This window comes from Dioscorea cayenensis, chromosome 6, assembly GCF_009730915.1.
Source record: "Dioscorea cayenensis subsp. rotundata cultivar TDr96_F1 chromosome 6, TDr96_F1_v2_PseudoChromosome.rev07_lg8_w22 25.fasta, whole genome shotgun sequence".
NCBI classification, from domain to species: Eukaryota; Viridiplantae; Streptophyta; class Magnoliopsida; order Dioscoreales; family Dioscoreaceae; genus Dioscorea; species Dioscorea cayenensis.
Genome location: NC_052476.1, coordinates 21,684,693 through 21,702,988, shown reverse-complemented (window position 1 = coordinate 21,702,988; position 18,296 = coordinate 21,684,693). Strand labels below are relative to the sequence as shown.

The following is an 18,296-nucleotide window of genomic DNA, read 5'->3' as shown; positions in this document are numbered from 1 at the left end:
TCTAGATCCGACCCGTTAAGAAAGGCCGAGTTTAACTAGCTACTCGTCCCTACTCGGACGAGTACAACGATTACTAAACGATTCAAACGTGATCCCGAGTCCTATTACTCTTCCATCCGTTCTGAGTCAACGCGTGAGAATTCAGTGCGGGAGCGGATGAGTTTGGAGATATCTCCGGCGATAAGGTTCCCGCCGATGAGACCCCGGAATCCCTAGGGTTCGTTCCCCAACCCTATTAACGAAGTCGATTTTCCCCGATTTGTTTCCAGATCTGGGTTTTCGTTCGGTTTCTCTTCAACTCGTTCCTTTTCTTCGGTTTCTCGGATTCATATATCTAATTTTTATTTTTCTGATTGGTTTTTTTCTGCTCCTTCTGTGGGTTGTTGGCACGCAATTAGGGCTGAAATTTGAGAAAATAAAAATGTCATTTTGATTAATTTGGTGCATGATGAAATCCCTAATGTTATTCTCGTTTGAATGCCTTAATTTTGAGTATTTTGATTGCTGTGTGAGATTGAAATATGAAGCATGAATGTGAATAATTTGGTTGAAAGTTCTCAAATCGCATTGCCATTTCAAATGCAAATTAAGGTTTGTTGTTCTTCAATACTTCACTGTGAAATAGTAATCTTCTTCATTAGTGACATATGTAGGAGGAATTGGTATTGGAACTTGTAAGTGAATCAAATTATTGTGGAATTTTATATTCTTTATCAAGATTTTAACTTTTCAAATATTTTCATTGATTATGTTCGTAGGTGATAGGATATTTCAAAACTCATCATCACTGTTTCTAGTTTTTTGCTAGCTTTTTTTTTTTTTTTTTTGGACAAGCAAATTGGGTGGTTCATGATGCTAAACTTTGTATATCTGTGCATGGAATGGATCTAGCCGATGTTCCGGATTAAGTAATCCATTGTGTTAGTTCTCTACTTTCTGTTTTCACAGAGTATATTTCTTGTATGGGTGGAAGGATTTGTAGGCTAGCACTTTCGATACTTTTGTGTGTTACCTTTCATTGCATTCACACCAGAGGATGTGTGATTGCATTCTTTCACGATGTTGCATTAGTTCTTTATAATATGATATACTGCAAGTTGGCAACATAGGACTTGTATCAATATTTATTTCATCAAATTAAACTTCTGTGCTTGCATTTGACCTTTTGAAGATATATGATTTTGAGCTAATGGTAATAATGAGAAGATAATTATCAGTTTTCAAATCCATTCTTTCTTCAGATTGTGAATGGCAGCATGATGTAAAAGCCATATTTCCATCTTTTCTTTTTTGTCATATGACTCATATCTGTCATAATTTTGTCTTATATTGTCTCTGAGCCACTGTGCGTAATGCGACATTGCAGAAAGATATATTGGTCAGTGGTATGGATGTTTAGGACAAAAAATTATATATTTTCTTTACCATTTTAATTTGCTTGTGGTAGCTATTGAACAATAATCGTAATCTTTCTGTATTCTGCCAGCTTATTGTCAAGATGCCTTGGCTATCAAAGAGAAACTGTAATAAATGCCATTACTTCGGTGAGAGAAAACACCTTTTGTGGAGTTTGTGTTTTTATCCTATTGCCTTCGCAAGCAGATGTTAGATCAATAGTTGGAAAAGCTTGAGGAGGTTGTAATTTAGTACTAAGTATTGAAGGGATGGCTCCAGTTCGATCAACAGGGCTCACTGATCCTGGATGGGAACATGGTGTTGCTCAAGATGAGAAGAAGAAAAAAGTAAAATGCAATTATTGTGGGAAGATAGTAAGCGGAGGCATATATAGGTTGAAGCAACATATAGCTAGAATTTCTGGTGAAGTCACTTACTGTAAGAAAGCTCCTGAGGATGTTTATTTGAAAATGAAGGAAAATCTGGAAGGAAATCGAGCTGCCAAAAGACAACGTCAATCAGAGGATGATGAGCATTCTTTTGATCTGCACTCTAATGATGAATACGATGAGGAGGAAGAGCATGTTGGTTATAGATTGAAGGGGAAGCAGGTCAAAGGCGATCAAAGCATTGTCGTTAACATGAGTCCTCTTCGATCAATGGGAACATTCGTTGACCCCGGATGGGAACATGGAGTCGCTCAAGACGAGAAAAAGAAAAAGGTCAAATGCAACTATTGTGATAAAATAGTTAGTGGTGGTATAAATCGTTTCAAACAACATTTAGCCAGGATTCCTGGAGAGGTTGCATACTGTAAGATGGCTCCTGAGGAAGTGTACCTTCAGATGAAAGAAAATATGAAATGGCATCGAACTGGAAGGAGGAGGCGGCCTGAAGCTAAAGAAGCTGCTGCATTCTATGCGCATTTGGAAAATGATGATCATGATGAACTTGCAAATGGCAAAACCAAAGTAAAATGCTTGGTCGGGGATAAAGATATTCCGTACCGCAAGGGAATGAGGAGACGATCAAGAGGAAGGTCATGTACAGTTGCTAGTGGCACAGAGCTACAAATGAGGCATTTTAATGTTGATTCTGTTTTCCCAAGGACAGAGACGGGTCATATACCACAGCAATGCCAACAGTCAAAAGGGAAGGTGGCGACTGATAAAAAGGGTCGTAAGGAAGTAATAGCTGCAATTTGCAAATTTTTTTATCATGCAGCAATTCCTTTTGACGCTGCCAACTCACCATATTTCCATAAGATGTTGGAGTTGGTTAGTCTATATGGACGAGGATTGAAGGGTCCTTCAAGCAAGCAATTATCTGGCCGATTTCTTCATGACGAAGTCTTAAATATCAAACAAAATCTTGTAGAAATCAAGGCTTCTTGGACTATTACTGGTTGTAGTGTTATGGCTGATAGCTGGAAAGATTTGCATGGTAGGACACTAATCAATTTCTTAGTTTCTTGCCCAAGGGGAATACACTTTATATCTTCAATGGATGCCTCAGATATAGTAGATGATGTAACAAATCTTTTCAACTTGCTAGACAAAGTTGTTGAGGATATTGGTGAAGAAAATGTTGTGCAGGTAGTGGCCTCTTTCATGATCGTTTGGCATACTGGCTGTAGGAACTGTTATAATTTATCCTGGTCATTTATTTTTATGTAAACTGTCCATCAGCTTGGTGTTTATCTAGGTATTGTGCTTATTTTTTCAGGTAATCACTGAAAATACTCCCTGTTATATGGCTGCTGGCAAGATGCTAGAGGAGAAAAGGAGGAATTTGTTTTGGACACCTTGTGTGGTGTCTTGCATTGATCAAATACTTGAGGATTTACTGAAGATAAGGTGGGTGGCAGACTGCATTGACAACAGTCAAAAGATTACGAAGTTTATTTATAACCGGGCCTGGTTACTGAATCTTATGAAAAGAGAATATACATCTGGGAGGAACCTTCTCAAACCAGCTATTGCAAGGTATGCCACTAGTTTTTCAGCACTAGAGAATTTGCTTGAACAGAAGGCTGCTCTCAAAAGGATGTTCCAATCAAGCCAATGGATTTCATCCCCATCAGCAAAATCTGATGATGGTAAAGAGGTTGAAAAGATTGTCTGGAGTCCAACATTTTGGAAGAAGATGCAGTTTGTAAAGAAATCTGTGCAACCGGTTTTGTATCTGCTAACAAAGGTGGAGAATGGTGAGGGATTATCAATGCCATGTATTTATAATGAAATATATCAAACTAAGCTTGCTATCAGAAACATCCATAGTGATGACGAGAGGAAATACGGTCCATTCTGGAATGTTATACAAAGCTATTGGAAATCCTTGTTCCAGCATCCTCTATATGTTGCGGCATATTTCCTGAATCCATCTTTTAGATATCGTTCGGATTTTATGGCGGTATGTATTGCATTTAAATTTTGGAATTGTGGCTGTTCCTGTTGAGTTGAAATGTTTGTGTTTCTTTTGAAGGATCCAGAGGTCATCCGTGGTCTTAATGAATGCATAACCCGATTGGAACCAGATAATGGAAGAAGGGTTACCGCTGCTGCTCAAGTACTATTATCTTGACTTAAAATTCTTTTTATGATGTTCACAATGATGTGCTAACTCTAACGCATCTTGCTGCCCTTTTTTTTTCATTTTAGATTTCTGATTTTGTTTTTGCCAAAGCTGATTTTGGAACTGAACTGGCTTTAAGTACAAGAACAGAGCTGGACCCAGGTGAGATTAACCAAAATTTATTTGCATCCAACTATGCTTTTCTCTTGTAAAATTGCTTATCATCAAATGTATACTAATGTCTTGATTTTTTACATTCACCTCTTCTTTTTTTCTTTTTTCTTTCTGTTGTTATTTTCTCTTGTCACGGCAGCTGCTTGGTGGCAACAACATGGGATAAATTGCTTGGAACTACGACGAATTGCAATACGGATATTGAGCCAGACATGCTCGTCCTTTGGCTGTGCACACAATTACAGCACACTTGATCATTGTTATAACACAAGGCGCAACCGCGTGGCTCAAAAAAGATTAAACGATTTTGCTTTTGTCCATTACAACCTGCGTCTCAGGGAACGGCAACTAAAGAGAATTGCAGATGACTCCAGATCACTTGACAATGTACCATTCTCAGATAGTTTTTTAGACGACTGGATTGTCGAGCCTGAGAAACCAGCACAACAAGAAGACGAGGTATTTTCTCATTCATCCATCCATCCATCCATTTTTCCCGAGTAACCCTTATTTTCGAACCGCACTTAATCAAATGCTCATCTTTACCACAGGACACCCTTTCCTATGAAATGGATTACACAGATATATACATAAATGAGAACGAAAGTCCAGTTGCCGAATCTACCAAGGCTCATGCAGACAATGCCGCATTACACGAACTTAGTGTTCCGGTAGAGGCTCATCCTGTGAGTATCATCGCTGCAAGCGATGAAGATGATGATGATCATGATTTCCTCGATGAGGACTTGAGTGACTAGCTTATATTAATCTGTCTCATTATACTCATTATAGTTACTCTCCTGAATGTATATCTATTCCGATGAACTTCATTCTTAGATATGAGTCCGAAAATTCAGAAATATGTACAAGCACTGCAACTGATCCATCATACATGAAACTTCCTTCTTAACTTCTTAAACTGTGCTACATCTAGGGACTTTGATCCACAGACAACAAACAAAATTTTATGCAGAAAAATCAGTGATTAACCTTGTATTCACAGTTTCACACTGACAACCCTAGTTACTTACTACAAAATCGTGATCCTATACAGTATAACCTTGTATATACGTTTTTTTTTTAATTGAGTAATACAATGGAAGGCAATTCCTTGTTTCTTTTTTATTATTAAAAGATAATTGTAACATTTAAAAATAAAAATAAAAATGAGTCCAAATGTCAATTTTATAAATACTTATTTAGTTACATGTTAAGTGGCCATTGAAATTCTATGCTTTGGCCTGAAGCAATTAAAATGGCAGAAAATTTAATGAGGCCAACTTATCTGAAGACGCATAACAGGATGAAAAGAGATCAAAACCCTAAGCATTATACCTTTGGCCCAAAGCAACACACCTAAGCTGCTGCTAAGCATTATACTAACTAAACCCTAGATCAAACTAGAAAAGAGATCAGAACTCTAAAAATAGAGAGAGAAAAGAGCCAACATGGGATTGGGAACACTGAATAGATCATCGCGGTCAGCCATAAAAACTAATTGGCGAGATAGAGATTGAAGAATTAATCGAGACAACGAGAGAGAAGTTATAGAGTTTTTGAAATTTGAAAAAAAAAAACATTCTAAAATTCATTATTGGTAAAATCTAAATTCACAATCTTGTATTAAGGACTTGAATTCACAATTTGGTTCTTTCCAAGATTCTGATGAAGATTAATAACAATAAATACATAATGTATCAATTCTAGACTGATCTATTTTGGAAAATAAGTTTTTTTTTTTTTTTAATACCTTATGTAGTCTCTCTATTTAACCAATTTACCTCTTTAGTGAGACTGTGTGTAAGAGAAGGATTAACATTTTCCAAGCGTGAAAATAGAAGGACTGACAGCGGACTAAAGTTGTTGCTTGACTATAATAGGATTAAATAGAGTATTAAACTTTTTTTTTTAAAATCTTAACTAAGGGAAAAACCCTGTCCATAATTAATAAATTAGTAATCCAGATTCGTGATTGAGAGGATATAGTCTTTAATGGTGATCATACCTTTCAAACAGTTTATTCATAATTAGGGGCGAGACAGACGTCCCAATGGCGGCGTCCTCAGCTGACATGAGCGTCATCCTCCGCTGTCTTGGATAGGATACTTTGCACTGGAGTCACCATTAATAGTGAGGCAAGAGACGTGGTCTTATTTAAAAAGTGGATTTCCGTGAAAAATTTCAAAATGCACGGAAAACCACCGATGGAGGTGAAGATTGGTCAGTGGCTTATTCGATTAATCTTGATCGTAGGATTATAAATAATTCTAGACTAGACCCGTTTTGGAAAACAAGTATTTTTTTATTTAATACCTTATGTAGTCTCTCTATTATAGCCAATTTGCTCATTTAGTCCTCTCATTATAATTTGTTCACTGTCAGTCCTTCTACTTATACCTTTGGGAAATGTCAGTCTTATGTAATAATACAAGTTAATATCTTATTTAACTTAGTACTTTTTTTATTATTATTTTAGAAATGATCTGCACCACATAAGCGTCTTGAATGGGAAAAAAATGATGTCTGAGAGAAGGACTGATATTTTTCAAACGTGAAAATAAAGGGACTGACAACGGGCTAAAGCTGCAGATTGACTATAATATGACTAAAAAGAGTATTAAATCTTGTTTTTTTTAAAAAAAAAAAATCTTAACTATAAGAAAAACCTTGTTGATAAATTAGTAATCTAGATTGGTGATCGAGAAGATCTAGTCTAGAATGGTGATCATATCATTCAAACAGCTTTTTTACGAACTTCTTGACCGGCGAAGACCACTACAGAGATTGCGACTGAGATAGCTATTCCGATGGCATGCTCCGCTTTTGGAGTTTGATCAAGAATTTGGAGGGAAATCTCAGTTGGGCTGCTGTTTAGAAGTCTGATTAACAGTAGCTGTCACCTTGGTTACTTATGTTGTTGTTTGTATGTTGTTTGGAATGTTTCTCTTTGAATAATTACTGTGTCTCTTTTGTTTCATTAGCCTATAATTAGTGAGATGCTTGACTGACAATCACTACATTGTGTCTTTATATCTTCAGTGTTTGAATGAATGTAAGTAGAGTGAACTTTGAATGATTAATTGAGTATCCTTCTATTCTTCTGTGAGTGTTCATATCTTAGTGTGTATCTTGCTGAAGAACTAGTTTGATTTTATACTCAGTTGAAGATCCTATCATCCGCCACCTTAGAGAGGATCAAAGAATGAGGATTTATAGAGGGTAGCAGAGACCACCGTCGTGGCGGCCTGCTCAACAACCTTCGAGATGAGAGGATGCGCCATGAGATCAATGAATTGAAGCAAATGGAAATGTTTGTATTTATAGAGGGGTTACATTTAAATAAATTCAAAATTTTCAAAAAGGATTTATTACATCAGAGAGGATACTTTGCACTAGAGCCGCCCTCGATACAATGAGCCAAGAGATGTGATCTTATTTATAGAGTGAATTTTAGTGAAAATTTTCACAACCCTCCATCCAAACGTGCAAAAAAACCATAGAAGTAGATGAAGATTGGTTGGTGGCTCACTCGATTAATATTGATTATGCGATTATAAATAATTCTAGGCTAAACCCATTTTGGAAAATAAACATTTTTTAAAATCAAACACCTCCCATTTTTTATAAACTATTCATTTTATAAAATACATTAGTTTTTCTTTTTTAGAAATAGCACTAAAAACAATTGGTGTAAAATTATCATATTTTAAGAATTTTCCAGAAATTAAAATTATTTGGAGTTTTTGTAATTTGATACTTGGAAAAATAAGTAAACAATAAGGACACATGAAAAGAATTTATTACTGATGTCTATTTTTTTTAACTTTTATCAAATAAGAGGTTGTTTGGTTGTTTATAACTGAAATTACATGTAAGTGTAATTTAACTTAAGAATTTATTTATTTATCTATTTATTTTTTATTAACTAGGGAATATCCTCCTTGATCTAGCCTCGAAAAATTAAATATTTAATTTAAATATATTATATATACTATATTATATTTTATGTTATAAATATCTAAATAAAAATTTAAACTAAAGCGCATATATTTATTTATTTAATTAGAAAATTATTAATAATTAAATGAATATTAATATAAAAATTAAATAAAATCCTAAACTTATATTAACTATATTGCATTTTTGTCAACCATTGGATAGCCTAATGGTATGACATCAAAGTGTAAGGGGGAGATCATGGGTTCAAATCTCTCCCCAACAAGATCGCTCCCTGCATCTGTTCATACATCGCTCACCCGGATTTCTATAATATTCCATGTATTAGACATCCGGGTTTTCAGATCTTGCTTTAAGATCTGCTTTATATACATAAAAAGTGCACTTTGTCACCTATTATTCAAAAAACTATATTGCATTTCTAAAATTTTTCTAAGTTTTACAAATAATTTATTGGTGATCGTGTATGTTGGTATTTTGTGTTAGGTCGTATTTGTAAATAAGTTTCTCAATTATTAAATATTTTTATAGTACTTTTAGCAAATATTTTATAGATTTTATTTTTAATAATAATAATAATTTAATTTGTTAATCGGAGAGGGACAAGTAAAAAAATTCCCTGTATTCGTTTCTGGTCTGGGATCGGGGATAAAAGTAAAATTTCGGGGACAAGGCCGGAGATCCCTGGGATCGGGGATAAAAGTAAAATTTCGGGGACAAGGCCGGAGATCCCTTGATGAATGCCTGACCCATTGACATCTCTATTTTTAACTGAAATTATTACAAAATTTCTTTTTTCAAGATTTACGAATATAACAAGAGGTGATTGTAGTGACGATTCATATCACGGCCTTTTGTTATGATTCCCAAGTTATGGTTCGTCAAAGAATTTTCAGGCATTCCGTTAAAGCATCTGTGTGCTCAGGCTTTTCCACAGAGACTCGAACATAACCCTTTAGTTCTTTGAAAGTTATCTCGCCTGCTTCCAAGGATATTCCCTATTCTCCCTTATCATAACCTGACAAGTATTATATACGGCTACATGTAAATGCATCATATATAGCCCACACCAAGTCCAGCTATACCTGATTCAGTTAACCTTTTAGCTAGGAAGCAAATGTGTGGAGAAGTTTGAAAGTAAAAGCTAAATAAGCCTTGATAGACATCAGTACCACACCTAAATGGAAAAAATTAAAATGTTTACTGCATATAACCATAATAGAAAATGTTACAGAAAATAAAGGGATTTCATAATTGAAAACACAGTGCACAAGAAATTAGAAAGGCATGCTAAGAGTTATTGTAGTTCATATAGTGCGTACAAAACTTCAAATTTACATGCTCTTTTGCTAAATGTTCAAAGGACAATCAGATTCTCATTCTTCCATCCATCCATTTTATCCTGAGTAATTACCCTCATTTTAGAACCACACATAATCAAATGCTCACCTTTACTGCAGGACACCCTTTTCAATGAAATAGAACACGTAGATACATACATAAATGAAAACAAAAGTCCAGTTGCCGAATCTACCAAGGCTCATGCATGCAGACAATGCGGCATTACATGAAGTAAGCATTCCGGTAGATCAGGGTCATCTTGTGAGTATCATTGCCGCAAGCGACGAAGATGATGGTGATCCTAATTTCCTCGAAGAGGACTTGAGTGACTAGCTTATATTAATCCGCCTCATTATACTTACTCTGCTGATTGTATATCGTCTACCAATGAACTTCATTCTTATATATAAGTCTGAAAATTGCTTCAACGGTTGGTACAGACCAGCTCTAAAGTGTAGAGCTGGTTTAATACGAGGCGGGTGAAAAACCCTCTTTTGGTGTAGTGTATTAATCCACCTCATTATATATTCTTACTCTCCAATGAACTTCATTCATGAGTCTGAAAACTCATAAATATGTACAAGTAATGCAAACGGATGTTATTTACCGCAGAACCAATGAGTTCTGTTATTCTGATTTTGAATTTTTTTTTTTTTTTCAGAAAGAAAAAAAAAGTTACTTTTATTGCTTTTGTCTGTGTCCATGTTTTTAGTGAATATTATAAATATTATTATTATTATTATTATTATTATCAATTATGGCAGCAGAAAATCACAGCCGTCTGATTTTCTGACAGTGCCACGTGTCCAACTTCGGTTAAAAGCTGGTATTTTGCCGCGCGATGAAATGAATCGGTTTTTGACGTAAAAACAACGCGAATCTCCGCGTTCGTCTTCTCTTTCAATTCTCATTATTCCTCAAAAACCCTAGCCATTTCCATCCCAATCCAGCTGCTTTTTTGGGTTTTCGAGCTTTATTAGTTCCAATTTCGGGTGGGATTTATCATCTTCATCGATTCAAATAATCCGGAACCATGGATTGGATCCAAAGAGCTCGTGATCAATTGTTTTTCTTAGAGGATGTTATTGAGATTTCTAGAGAATTGAGTGTTTGGATCTGAAGGAATTTAGTGGTTGAATTGATCTCGGAGAGGTAGTTATCAAGTTGTTGTACCGATTCTAATGCGGTATTTGGTGTTTTTACGATGAAATTATTTCTTCTGATCTATTTCAGTGAGAGAAAAGAAGTGATTTTTAGGTTTTCTAGCTGATTTAGATTAGGTTTCTTTGTTTTTTTTTTATACATTTTGGGAATTCAACATTTTTATCTATGGAGTTGGATCCGCTTTTAAAGGATCTTGTGGAGAAGAAGCTCGTTTTTAGGAACAATGTGGCTTGTTTGACAGCCGAGCTTAAGGACCTTCGAAGACGATTGGCATCACAAGAAGGGAACTTCGCTCGAGAAACTCAAACTAGAAAGGTTTGCCATTGTCTTTGTTTCATTGTTAATAATTTTTGGATTTGAGTGATTTGTAATGGTATTTTTAGCTTGTTTAATAAAGATTGCAGAGGCGAGGGCGAGAAGCATGGAGGATGAGATTGGAAGGCTGCACATTTGTCTTGGAGAGAAAGATTGGGAATTGCAGGCTTCTAGATCTGCCACTAAGCAGGTGATTTTTCATCTAATTTCAATGAAAAATAAAATTTTAATGCTATTCATTCCATTTTGATTTACAAGAAGTAAAAAAGAAAGTTTCTTGTTATTAAATGGCTGTCATTTTCCTCACAAATTAACCTTGTAAGTGTATCATATAATTTTTCTTCATAGAATCTCTCTTTTGGTTTTTGTTTGCCAATTACAGTACCTCCAGGAGTTGGATGACCTGAGATCAAAACTATTTAGTGTACAAGCTACTGCTGGTGCCAGCGTAGTAGCAGCTAAGACAGCCATGGACCAATGCTTGTTATTGCAGAAAGAGCTAGATGCAAGGGATGCTACATTGAGAGAGCATGAGACGAGAGTTCATGAGCTTGGTAAGCGGGTAGATCTCCTGCAAAAGAATCTTGAAGCGAGAGAATTCTCTCAAATACAACTGAAAGATGATTTTTTAAGATTAGAGAAGGAGATAATGCATGCTGTTGCCAGTAATGCTGCACAGCTCGATTGTGATCTCAGGAAGGTAATGGAGCTTGTTTCTTCAAACAAAACAGAAACTATGGATGCTCTTTTGAATGCTAAGGATGGAGAGATTGCTCGTTGGAGAGATGAGCTTAAGTTCTTGTCGGAAAATCAGAAACTGAGAAGCATGGAATTAGAGTTACAAGTAGGTTACCCCTGGTTGTCAATATCATATAGTCATTTGTCTTTCAAAGGCTTCATGTTTCAGTAACACTGTCAAGTTTTTTGTTTCAAAACCAGCTAGAAAAACATCAGGTAACAGATCAAGAACTAAAGAAGAGAGTGTTAAAGCTGGAATTCAGTCTCCAAGAAGCCCGTTCCCAGATTCGCAGGCTCCAAAAGGCAATTATTATTCATCTCACCATTGTGTTTGTTAAGCAGAAATTCTTCGCTCTATAGGACAAAACCTTGGGGGAAAAAAATCCTTTCTTCTCCAAAATTTATGCAGACCTTCTACTAATTTGATTTTTATTTAATGATAACATCATGCTCAATTACTTCATTTGTCACAGATGGAAGGGAAGAGGGAGAATACATTGAAAGAACTAAGAGATCAAATCTCAACAATGGAGAAACAGAACATTTCAGGGTGCCCAGATGAGCTGAGCTTTTGGGAGAGCCCTGGTTTGAAAATCTTTGTTTCTATATCTTTGTTGTTCTTGGTTCTCTACACCAAGAGATAGACATGCAAAAACCAATATGTGAAATAAGTTTCATACATGTCAAAGGACAATCTTAGTTTGTACATAATAATCAATCATACATAAAACTTCCTTCTTAGTTTCATAAACTGTGCTACATCTCGGGACTTTGATCCACAGATTACAGACAAAATTTTATGCAGAAAAAAACAGTCATGAACCTTGTATTCACACTGACAACCCTAGTTACTCCCTACACAACCATGAAGCTATTTATTAGTTTTACAATAGATGCTAACGATAACTACCAGATGTTACCAGTGATGCAGGCTGTTGCTACAACAGATAGGAACAGCGTCCAGCAAACAGGATGATGGATTGAATGACCATTGCTTCCTGTTGGTGTGTCTGAACCAAATACAGTGCTTGAGCCTGCACTGTTGTTTGTGTTCAACACTGATCCAGGACCAGGAACAGCACCAATACCAGCACCAGGAATAAAACCAACACCAGCACCAGTACCAATACCAGTAGCAGTACCAGCACCGGCACCAGTACCAGTTCCAGTTCCAGTTCCAGTTCCAGTTCCAGTAGCACCACCGAAAGTAGAAGCAGGATTGACACCAGAAGTCAAGCTGCATCAACAAAGAAATGGAAGTTCATCACATAAGCTAAGTGAGATTCTATTTCAGTTCATGGTTAAATATAAATAGCAAGCTACATACCTTGATGATGGGTACACACAAGTTCCCGTACCTGGCAAATTTTCAACATTTCAGCATCTGATCATATGAGATGGAAAGAAAAATTGCAGACAATGAGGAGTTTATTTAGATTTTAGACAGAGACTCACTTGGATTAATATTGACAAGGGTTGCTGTTCCCCCGAAATCACAGCTTGTTGGCACCGGATTCTTCTGGTAATAGCTATTGAATGCATATGAAGCATGAGCTTGGAGACTGTTTGGATTGTAGCAGCTACCTGACACCTGAATCACCGAGCAATCAGCACCACCAATTCCACAAGCAAAATCCAGTGCAGTCTGGAGTGCCGAATCCAATGTGCCACTCTTCGCAACACACCAGGTCTGTCCTGAAACTGCTGGTGAAACCGGGTCGGTACCAGGACTAGTAACTGGTGTTGTTGAAGGAACTCCCCCGGCCGGAGGATATGTAGTTACAGGATTTGTCACCGGAGTAGTCACAGGCACTGTTGTCGGAGATGTGACAGGATTGGTAGGATTGGTTATTGGCGCTAAAGGTGTGTTAGTTATTGGAGTTGGCAAAGGGTTCATTCCTGGCGCTGTGATTGGAGTGGCATCAGGATTTGTGGAAGGTACAGTGATGGGTGTCGTAGGATTTGTTGGCAGGACAGTATCAGGATTGGTAGCTGGCACAGTGATGACTCCCGGCGATGGGTTTGTAGATGGGACAGTGATCGGAGATGTTGTTGCCGGGTTTGTCACAGGAGTTACTGTATCATGGATTTCATAATTGAAAAGCTGTCTGTGAGAAGAAGGGAAGATCATCTCCTTTTCCCATCTTAATCTCTTCTGCAGGTCTTCCGTAATTGGCAAGATCTCAACAAAGATAGCAGATATCCTCTTTTTAATCTCAGAATGTTTCTCAATGGCATCCATAACTCTCTTACTGAATTCAGATATCTCCACTCCACTTGGTACTACAGAGCTCTTCACATTCAACACCAAAGGAATTGCAGGATGGTGGAGAGTTTTACATGCAGTGACTGCCCTCTGGATAACATGATCAACAAAGCTATCCCCCATGCTGAGTTCTCCATCAACTTGAGTTTCAACAACAATGAAAGACTGAACTTCCTGAATGAACCACATGATTCTCCTCATCTCCTCCTTTTCACTCTTGTTCAATGATTCCAGACAGGGCAGTGAAAACATTGCTGAGACTTTCACATCAGAGTTTTTTACTGTAGATTGGAATGTGTTCAGAGTTGGCAACAGTGAAAAGAGATCTGTTTTGCTAAAACCTGCCAGAACAATGCTAGTGATTTTTACAAGAGGAAGATGGCTTGAGGATCTTGATTTCGGAAGTGTTTTAGCTTGGGAATGACTCAAAAGCAGATCAACAGAGATGTCAGTGTTGGACAAGGAATCTAACAAGGCTCCATGGTTAGAAGCAAAGATTCTAAACTGAGATGGAGGGATGTTGTTCCTCTCAATGAAAGAATACACTGCTGCATCTATGTCTCTCACCTTCCTTGCATCATATGAGAAACCCACCAAAGTCTCTGAAAAGGAAACAGCAACAACAACAACAACCACAAAAGCAACAACATCAACAAACAGGTAAGTAACTAACTTAACACACACACACACAGAGACAGCTATCATTTTTCATAATGAAAAGGAACACTCAACTGCTCAATCTTGAATGAAGAAACAAAGGATTAGTTGTTTTTGCATTAAGTCCCAGTTTAGAACACTGACCTGAAGAACAAAGAATGGGAAGATAGATGAGGAAGGTGACAAGGAGGCACTTAGCCATAGGCATAACTCCTCTAGCAGCCATTAGAATGAGATGATGAGTGTGAAGATAGTGGTGAAAGATAGCATTGTGAGGAAAAAAGAGGAGGGAATCAAGTGGTGATGGTAGAGATTTGTAGAAGAAGAGGAAAAAAAAAAGGCCTGATAAAGCAGAAAGGAGAAGGGTAGACAGGTAAAACAACAAAAAAAAAAAGGACAATGACAAGTGTATGTATGCATATATGTGTGTGTGTGTTTGGGGAATAAAATGATAATGAGAATAAATAAATAAATGAATTAAGCAAACAAAGCCAAAAAAAAGAGGGGGTTGATAGATAGTATGGTGACACAAGTTTCCACTGTCACAAAGCATCCACTAAAGTTTAAAGTTTCTTTTCTCTAGTTTTTAGAAATCCCAATCAGCATATTAGCAAGCACGTTACCACTTTATATACTTTGCTTAACATACATCTTGATCTTAATTGCATTTCAAAGGGAATGTTTCAGGACATAAAAATGGTATATTATATTGGGACAATATGCTCCTTTGTGGACTAAATAGAAAAAATAAAAATAAAGAAGTGTTGAGGTTTGCATGTGCTCTGAAAAAAAGAAGACATTGATGGATGCTCATATAAATTTTTTTTTTTATATAAGAATATATGATTCGTATGACATCCATACTTTCTTAGTATGCAAGGAGGTATAATAATACTCTGAAAAACCTAAACATTAACATAAACTTAAGCTTAAGTTTAAGATTAAGATTATGAAAAAAAAAAAAGTTAATTTATTGAAGATAAGAGGATAAATGAATAAAGTTTAGGAGCTGACCTGGAGATGATAAAGGGAAAGCTTTAAAGTCAAGTTTGGTTCAGATCACTTTGAATTATAGATGACCACCAGACCTGGAGATTGAGTTGGAGTGCAGAGCATCTTTTCAAAAGATGAAAAATAAAAAAGCTGGCATGCTGATGAACTACAGGACAACAAGCCCTCCCAATACTCTTCTTATCTTTCTTTCTTTTTTTTATTTTACTTTATTTAAAAAAAAACCGCCCAACGTTTGATGATATTGCAAACATATTTATTGCCATTAATGATCCAGTTGAGTCAAAAACTCTGAGTTGAATATATATATACATATTATAACTATATGTTTGGTGCTCTGTTTAATTTTTTTTATTGGATAAACTACATTCATTAATAAAAATAAAATGAGATATAACACATATACATTAACAGCGAAATAACAAGCGTTAAAATATTAAAAAATAAATAAAAACAAAATTATCTTCGGGTGTAATTTATGATTTTTTTTAAATATTACCTCAACTTAAATTGAATATCAGTTTTCTAAGATCACTAACTTTATCCAAGTGAGATCTATGCTTGGTTCAAATCAGACATAGTCATTATTCTTATGGTATCTCTCATGCTCATGTGTAAGACTTGCATTACCCATAAATTAATTGTTTTTTTGTTTTTTCGCTACTTCAAATATCTTCACTCTCAATTTACCAATTTTTTTTTTTCTATCTCTATATTATATGTTTATGCTCTTTTTATTTCTTTACCATCTTGTTATCATGTATAATTCCCTTTATTTTTTTTTATTTTTTTTAAAAGATAAGCCATGTCACCACAATTAGGATTGTAAACGAGCCGAGTCGAGCCGAGCTTTGCCTTGTTTAAGCTTGGCTCATTACTATTTAATCGAGCTTGAACTCGAGCCAAGCTTTCTTCGAGCTTCATTTTTTATGTTCAAACTTGGCTCGTTACTATTTTAAGCGAGCTCGAGCTCTAATCGAGCTTATTTCGAGCTTCATGCTCGAGCTCAACTTGTTAAGAAAATTCGAAGCTTAACCTTGGCTCATTAGCTTAATTAAGGCTTGACTATTTTTTTATATTCTATTTTTTTATTTAGTAAAGTAACATTTAAAACTTATTTAATAAATTATTATCAAGTGTGACTCAACTAGATTTGAGTTTGAGGATTAAAAGAATAATTTAAGCTTATTTATTAAATCATTAAGGTTTGAGTTCAAGCATGTTAAAATCTTCATTAAATAAGTTAACAAATAATTACAATAATAACAAAATAAACATTGTGATGTAACTATCTATAAATATTTTTTTCGATATTATCAACGATCCAATAAATAAGCTTGTTCATGACACTATGAATGGTTATATTAATGATTTGTTACAAATAAAATTAGAAATGATACTATAAACGAGCTTTTACTTATACAATAAACAAATTGTTCAAAAGATTTAATGAGGCGAGCTTGGTGGTGTTCAAGCTTGGCTCGTTTATCTTATGAGCTCATTTAACTTAATAAACTAGCTAACCTGAGCTTTTAACGAGCTAAGCCTTCAAATAGTAGTTAAGAGCCCTATATGTGTGACTCAAATTGACAACGACATAGTCACATATACACCTTAATATACATACATACATATATATATATATATATATATAAACGAGCTTATAAACAAGCTTGTTCACGAGCTGTGTTCGCGAGCCAAAACGAGCCGAGCTCAAATTTGACTCGTTTATTAATCGAGCTTGAAAATGATGTTCAAGCTTAACTCGTTTACAATATGAGCTGAACACGAACGAGCCCTTATCGAGCCGAACACCGAGCTGCTCACAAACGGCTCGGCTCAAATACACCCCTAACCACAATATCACATTAAATAAATTATATGTATAATAAAACTATTTTAAAAAATAATATTTAATTATATGTATCTTTTTATGGTTTAAATTAAAAACCAAATATTAAAATACATTTTTGTTTTAATTTGAGATGTTTTTTAATTTGAGATGTGGACAAATCACGTAAGACCCTCCCAGTTCTCTACTTGACCTGATATTTGAACTCGCTTTTTTAGCAGAATAAAAACACCCTACAACATAAGACATGTTATCAATAAATCAAAAAATCACTGCCAACATTTAAATATTATTATTCTAATTTATATAAATAATACTATATATAAAAACTAGATTTTTTTAAAAAAAATAAATAATTATTAGTATTTTTTAAAATAAAATAAGGCATCACCTCAAAATTATCAAATTGGGAGATGAATAACAACTTATTTGTGAAATATAGCTTGTATAAATAGCATTGATCCTTTACTCTTAGTTACTCTGACAAATCTCTCTCTATGGTTGTTATAATTGTTCTCTCTCCCATTCTTTATGGGCCCCTTATGTTTATTAGTCTCTTATAGTGTTTCTTACATCCTTTGTTGCTGTTTTCTTCTTTTCTTTTTTTTTTTCCACATTTATTTCTTATAGTGTTTCTTACATCCTTTGTTGTTGTTTTCTTCTCTCTTTTTTTTCACATTTATTTCTATGGTCCCTTCCCTTGTATTCTGGTTTGTTTACAAGACATGGTTTATCCACTTTTTAAGTGGGAAAAAAAGAATGAAAAAATAGTACCATAAATCCTTTGTTTTTACTTTTTATTTTAATAAATTATTATAAGATTTATTCCACTTTCACCCCCAAATAAAATAA

The 18,296-nt window shown here is 35.2% G+C and overlaps 3 protein-coding genes across 3 annotated transcripts; 2 read left to right on the top strand and 1 right to left on the bottom strand.

Moving 5' to 3' along the window:
• The first annotated feature begins 64 nt into the window (after positions 1-64).
• Positions 65-5,053, top strand: LOC120263486. The gene is made up of 7 exons (XM_039271406.1): positions 65-217; positions 1,487-2,990; positions 3,121-3,807; positions 3,880-3,963; positions 4,056-4,131; positions 4,283-4,602; positions 4,695-5,053. The coding sequence occupies exons 2-7, from the start codon at positions 1,665-1,667 to the stop codon at positions 4,899-4,901; spliced, it is 2,700 nt and encodes an 899-aa protein (XP_039127340.1). The 5' UTR covers positions 65-217; positions 1,487-1,664; the 3' UTR covers positions 4,902-5,053.
• Positions 5,054-10,339: 5,286 nt separating this feature from the next.
• Positions 10,340-12,317, top strand: LOC120263533 (nuclear envelope-associated protein 2-like). Its single transcript, XM_039271476.1, has 5 exons — positions 10,340-10,920; positions 11,003-11,110; positions 11,303-11,764; positions 11,860-11,961; positions 12,132-12,317. Exons 1-5 carry the CDS (start codon positions 10,771-10,773, stop codon positions 12,300-12,302), a joined length of 993 nt encoding a protein of 330 aa, XP_039127410.1. The 5' UTR covers positions 10,340-10,770; the 3' UTR covers positions 12,303-12,317.
• Positions 12,318-12,374: 57 nt separating this feature from the next.
• Positions 12,375-14,941, bottom strand: LOC120263532 (mucin-5AC-like). Its single transcript, XM_039271475.1, has 4 exons — positions 14,726-14,941; positions 13,114-14,526; positions 12,986-13,016; positions 12,375-12,895 (listed from the first exon to the last, which is right to left on the bottom strand). Exons 1-4 carry the CDS (start codon positions 14,805-14,807, stop codon positions 12,565-12,567), a joined length of 1,857 nt encoding a protein of 618 aa, XP_039127409.1. The 5' UTR covers positions 14,808-14,941; the 3' UTR covers positions 12,375-12,564.
• Between the last annotated feature and the right edge of the window lie 3,355 nt (positions 14,942-18,296).